The 5,914-nt window shown below is 39.2% G+C and overlaps 1 protein-coding gene across 1 annotated transcript; it reads right to left on the bottom strand.

The window, feature by feature from the left end:
* Positions 1 to 1,037: 1,037 nt before the first annotated feature.
* LOC121364131 (matrilysin-like) lies at positions 1,038 to 3,811 on the bottom strand. The gene is made up of 5 exons (XM_041487126.1): positions 3,684 to 3,811; positions 2,848 to 3,154; positions 2,399 to 2,524; positions 1,653 to 1,814; positions 1,038 to 1,114 (listed from the first exon to the last, which is right to left on the bottom strand). The coding sequence occupies exons 1-5, from the start codon at positions 3,798 to 3,800 to the stop codon at positions 1,092 to 1,094; spliced, it is 735 nt and encodes a 244-aa protein (XP_041343060.1). The 5' UTR covers positions 3,801 to 3,811; the 3' UTR covers positions 1,038 to 1,091.
* Between the last annotated feature and the right edge of the window lie 2,103 nt (positions 3,812 to 5,914).

The following is a 5,914-nucleotide window of genomic DNA, read 5'->3' as shown; positions in this document are numbered from 1 at the left end:
CTTTGAATGTGCTTGGGAGAATCCATGTGGGGTTTTTTCTTGTTTCTTTCTTTTTATTTTTCTTTTTTTTTTATTTTTTTTGTTACCAGTATCCACAGCATTAGTTCAATAGTCAGAGTGTTGATATATTTGCTCTCAGAGGTGTTGTATGTTCTCCGAGTTGCACGTTGTGTAAGCACCACATTCCCTGCTGTGCTGTGTCACCTCTGGGGGCTGGCTTAAGGTCGTTCCTTGTACTGGGTAACACTGGTTTAGGAGATGGCGAAGATGCTGGCAGTGACACAGAGCTGGTGTTTGTGCTCTTGATCTCAGTGCACAGGGAGCCATCTGTTGGAAACTGTTAATAAATACACCTTCTACCTTGCGTATTTTGAATACTTTGAATGTGCTTGGGAGAATCCATGTGGGGTTTTTTCTTGTTTCTTTCTTTTTATTTTTCTTTTTTTTTTATTTTTTTTTTTTTAATAAATTTAAAAATACACAAGGGAGCTTGACTATGTGTCACAGAGGACAATGGGAATCCCAGTCCACTGCTTCTCAAACCTGCTTCTCTGGAAAGTCAGAGAGGACATGATGATGAAGAAAAGCTTTTCCCTTTGGGAAAACTTATCAGCCCATACTGAAGGAAGCACTGTGGAGACCTCCTGTATGTGAGAGCCATATGGGATGCTCACTGATTTGAGGAGTCAATACTGTGAAGTGGCAGGACATGCAGGGGAATTGAAAGCAAGCCACTGATGTAAGGACAAACCCTGTTCTGACATCAGTCAATGCACAAGGGCTCTTTAGGTGCCTATAAACCTATTAACAAAGATACTTGTCTGACTGTCTATCATGCACGCAGGAGTAACTTAATCCATCAGTGAAATGACAGAAGAAAAAAAGAAAACCTTAGAAAAGAGAGTATACAATTTTTTATTATTATTTTTGTTAAGTGCAATTGTGTAAAGTGCAAATAAATCAACATAAAAATCCGGAAGAGAAAGTGCAGCCGAGGGAGTTTACCATCTTAATTAGCCAGAGGACCAGAACTGTTTTGGAAGACCAAAACAATGAGGTGTGAATTCTTTGATCATCATTAAGCACTTTCTTCAAGAGTTTGATGGCTTTTTCCCTGTGGAAGAGAAGCACAAAACATAGAGACCCTACTGAAAATTGCCAATGCAGACAACTGTGTTTCATTCCTGGTGTTCCTCTAGCATGCCTGGAGTTGGGCAGTGCCCCAAGAAAAGCAAACCTGACAAATTCTGTCCTGTGGGGTCAATTCTAGTTATGTTCCCTTGTTGCTGAAGAGTTTCTGCCTTTACTGAACTTGGTGGGTGGCACAGTACCTCTCCTTTCCTGCCAGGAGCACCACTCACTGGAAGAGCTCATTTGCAGAGCAAGGGCCACAGGATTTCCTTGGCAGAATGCAGGTGCGTGGGAGGACAGAGCAGCAGGCCATGCACTGCTGCTTTGTCAGCTCCTGGTTGCAGTGGGAACAGGCTGCAGGGGCAACACAGTGAGTGGACAGAGTATGCAGGAGTTGGGTTTTCCCAAGTTTGTTCTCCTTCTTTCTTTTTGGTAATATGATGAGGCCCTAGCAATCAGGGAGAGTGAAAGCAGTACCCAGGGGGCTTTGTCTTGGAAATCAAATTTCATTGTGAGTTTACCGTATAACTTCTGAATTCTTCGCTTGTCCTCTTCCAGAAGCATGAATGTTTTTGGGTTCTGATATGAGTAGTAAGGATACATCATAGATCTACGGTCATTGGAATGAGTAAGTCCCAAAGAATGGCCAAATTCATGAACAGCAACGAGGAACAAATTGACATCTGCAACAGAGAAGCACATAAATGGATGTTAAAGGTATGATATACAATTGATTTACAATTGACTTTTTACAATTGCTACAATTGACTTTTTGAAATACAATTCACATTCAATTTCAATTGAAAGTGCAGGAGAATTTGTATATTTCAATCCATCTTGGAATGAAATCCCAGGATTTTGATCCATTATTGTTGACCTTTTCATATAGCTGTAATATTTTATAAATAATCTACTGATTCCTTGCATATGCATCTAGAGACCCTGAGTCTCTTTTTGATTCTGCTTTTGGTCATCTCATTCCTAGAAGCACGTCAATTTACCTGTTCAGAATTTATGTAGGAAACAGGGTCTTACAGTTCTTCTTTAGCCTGCAAAAAGTGCTTTAAATTGTGGACAGGACAGACATTATGTAGGTGCTCATGGTAATGAAGCCCTAGTAGTTATAAAGTTAGTTGAAAAGGATAGAAATGTTAGCACTGAAGTAGCACTGAAGGATGAAGAGTAATGGAAAGCAGTTCCTGTGGCTGTGTTCTTCCAACATGTATAATATTTGCCTTCCCCTTTCATCTACACAAGTGAGCTTTACCTTGATTGACATCTGACCATTTTTCATCATCATCAAAATGAGCATCTCCACTATGCCTTTTTCCAGGTAGAAATGCATGGGCCAGTATTTTACCTCTTCCATCGAAAGGAGATCCATCACCATGCTCTGCATTTGAGATAAATCAATGTCATCAGATGAGATCAGTTGTCATATTTAACTTCAGCAAGTAGAAGCATGCTGTTGGTTTGTGCTAGTTTTGCTGGTTGCCAGTCCTTAAAAATATCTTACAATGGCAGCAAGGTTGTGAAAATGAGAAGTGAGCTTAAGGAAACACTCTCCATATTCATGACTTAAGTTCAAATCTTGTCTTTGATAGTTTGGTCTGCTGCATGTTTCAGGAAGAGCTGAATATATTTTCCCTGAGCTTTTGTCAGAACTGTGGTCCTGAGGCTGCAATCAGGGATGATTTCAGAATAAATAGTTAATGCTTGACAACACTGTTGTTAATGTCTGAATGTGTTTGATATGCTGGGCAATATTAGTTGCAGACACTCTCTCTTGCACTGATTTCAGTGTGGATGGTGATTTTGGATAGATATTTCGAGTTCCAGGAGGTGTTTGATGTTCTCCTTCATCAGGCATACCACATCTGGGCTTTGTCATTATTTCTTCAGTTTCTTTGTCTAATTTTCCAGTTACAGTCAGGTGGAAAAACTTCTGCATTTCTTTAATCCTTTCTTCTATGCTTAGGTTTTGTGTTTTGGACAAAATTGGAAAGAATGTATCAAGATATCTCTGGAAGAAGAGAGGGAAAATAAAGATTAATACATATATCTGTGTTATTTTGGTAATTGCATTTTCCATTTGTTTGAGTTGTTTCATCATCCTGCCTCATCCATGTCTAGTTTTAGCTGTATCTTTCCATTTCAGTTTACCAAATTCTGCTCTCTCAGTAGTGGAGATCAGCATATATAAAAGGAATTGTAACAGCAATGAAGCACTGTAAGTAAGAAATCCTGTCAAGTAACCACAATTTGCTGGGCATTCAAACCTACAGCCTTCTAAGACAGTACACATAAAATTTTGGGCATATATTCAAAATTACATGCTCCCCTTTATTTGTCAGTTGGAACTTGGTCTCTTTTTTATGTCCGTCTTCAGAGGTTTAAGTTTTAAGTCAGCGAGTTTATTTATATCAGACCTGCAAAAACTGTTGTAATGTGAGACAAGGACAATATGAGCAGGTAGGAAATGAATGTAGAAATTGAATCAAAAATCAGATGATTCATAATGTAGTTTTTTTTTTTCTCCCCATGTAACATACCTTTACTTTCTCCAGGTCTATGCTGATCCATGATTCTTGTCTCAGTTGTACTGGAAAAGCAGGAGTCTCAGGCAGGAAGATGAGAGCACAAAGCAGGAGGTAGTGCATGGTGCCCATCTTGATGAGGAGCCTTGCTGGAGCGGAAAGAGTTTGACTTTCTGTTTCTCAAGACCAGAGCTAAAACCCTTATATAGATCCTGACAGTGCCAATCAGCAATTTCATATGTCACTCACTTTCTAAAATTTGTGTCACCAGTTCCATTGAATATGCTTTGATTGAATTTCTGAGTTTTCTTGCTTGCTACGTGATAATACATCCTTCTTCTTTGAAAATCTTCCGCAAGGTTTTCTTGGGATAGTGGTTTTTTTGAGTTGCAAGAAATAGTGACTCTCTCACTGCCCACAGTACAGCAGCTCTGTCAGATCATTTCACGTGGCCAAGTAGAAGACCTCTAATCTTTTCTATTTTACTGGTGTGGATATTTTTCCTGTGTATATTTTTCTGTACACCCGTGCAGCCTGCTGCTTCTCTCTATGATTTTTGTTTTATTGTCTGTTAACTTTACTTTTAGGGCTGACAGAAGACAGTAACAATTTTCACCCCTTAATAATTTTCCTCAGCCTTCTTCAGCAAAGAGTGATTACCTGTAGCTCTCTGGCTTGTGGTGGTTCCTGCTGTAAAAAATAGTCAAACTGGATAATATTTTCTAAAGCTCTTTGCTAACATGTTTACTCTAACAGATGAATCCCAAATAATTCCATTGATGTTAATGGAGCCGCTTCATAGAGGCATTGCTGAAACTGAAAAAAGCATAATGGTGCCATTAAGAGCATCCTGTTTTGTTGAAGATATTATTTTGTAAAAACAAAAAAGAAAAAATATATATTCATATGCTTTAAATTTGAAGATTAAAGAATTGGGATTAAATTTGCAGTTTACACTGTGAAGAAAAATTCAAGGGGACATCACTGGGGACGGACATACTGTAGCTATGATATTTTATGAAAAATCCTTTCCTTTTTCATATTTTATGAAAAATCCTTTTCCATATTTTATGAAAAATCCTTTTTTTTCCAGGAAAAAAACATCCTGAAATCCTTTCAGGGGGGGAAAAAGGAGCTTTTTCCCCTCCTGAGGAGCTGAAGGCCTCAGGAGAGAAATGTAAACAATAACTATCTGCTGCTGTGGAATGCAACAGGTGCATCTTCCATTGGTCCATGTGGTTTGTTTTCAATTGATGACCAGTCACAGCCACCTGTGCTGAGGCTGTGAGCAGTCACAGGATTTTGTTGTGCGTTTTAGTCTATTCTTGTTCTTTGTAGCCTTCTGATCTCTCTGTTCTCTCTGTTCTTTTAGTATAGTTTTAATGTAACATTTTAGTATAATATATAACATAATAAATCAGCCTTCTGAAATGGAGTCAAGCCTCGTGTCTCCACACAGAGAGTGTTCGTCGCAACAGACATGCTGGCATTTTTTCATCTCATCAGGTCTTTCCCATCCCATATCTGTGAACTTTTCATGTGTGACAGCTTTAATAAGCATTGCTAGGGCTGCTGATATAATTAATTTTCTTTTTCTGAGATCTTATTCCCTTGTTAATACCAGGTATAGCAGGTATTGATTTTATCCTCTCAGAATATCAGTCCATGTTGATGGAGTGGGCTCAGGGTACGTAAGTGATTGGGTAAGTTGCCATAATAGCTTTTCTAGATAGTGCAGGAGTAGAGCTTATCCTTTAAATGTGCATGGTCAAAGGACCCATGAGAAATGTTAAGACATTTGAGAATTCATTTGCTGCTTGTTGTACTATCTGGAACAGCAAGGATGAATTTAAAAATTGTTTTGTTTAAAAGAACAGTAGTAAAAGCAAGTAAAAATTCAAATCCCCAACAAACCAAAATATGTTGTGGTTAGCCATGTCTTTGGTATGGAAAAGGAGGGACAAGTTGCTATTTGAGTAACATAAGGTGCCTAGATGAGTATTCGAAAGAGCATGTAGAAACTGACACAGAATGCAGTGGGATAAAGGGAAGAAAGAAGATTGCTAAATTTGCTGTTGTCCCTGATTTCTCGCAGCGATGGTATGTGTGGTAGTGCCTGCCCAGCTGTGTGCTTGCAGACGAGGCTCGCTTCGCAACAGGGTGCAAAGCCAGAGCAGTTTGCCGAGCGGTGCCACTAGGCGGAGGCAAACGCTGCGCAGTTCCCCTCTGCTGAGCAGGGTTAGGTG

Source organism: Pyrgilauda ruficollis, unplaced genomic scaffold (assembly GCF_017590135.1).
Source record: "Pyrgilauda ruficollis isolate IOZ18807 unplaced genomic scaffold, ASM1759013v1 scaffold8, whole genome shotgun sequence".
Classification (NCBI taxonomy): Eukaryota; Metazoa; Chordata; class Aves; order Passeriformes; family Passeridae; genus Pyrgilauda; species Pyrgilauda ruficollis.
The sequence above is the reverse complement of the archived record's forward strand: the minus strand, read 5'-3'. Positions and strand labels throughout refer to the sequence as shown.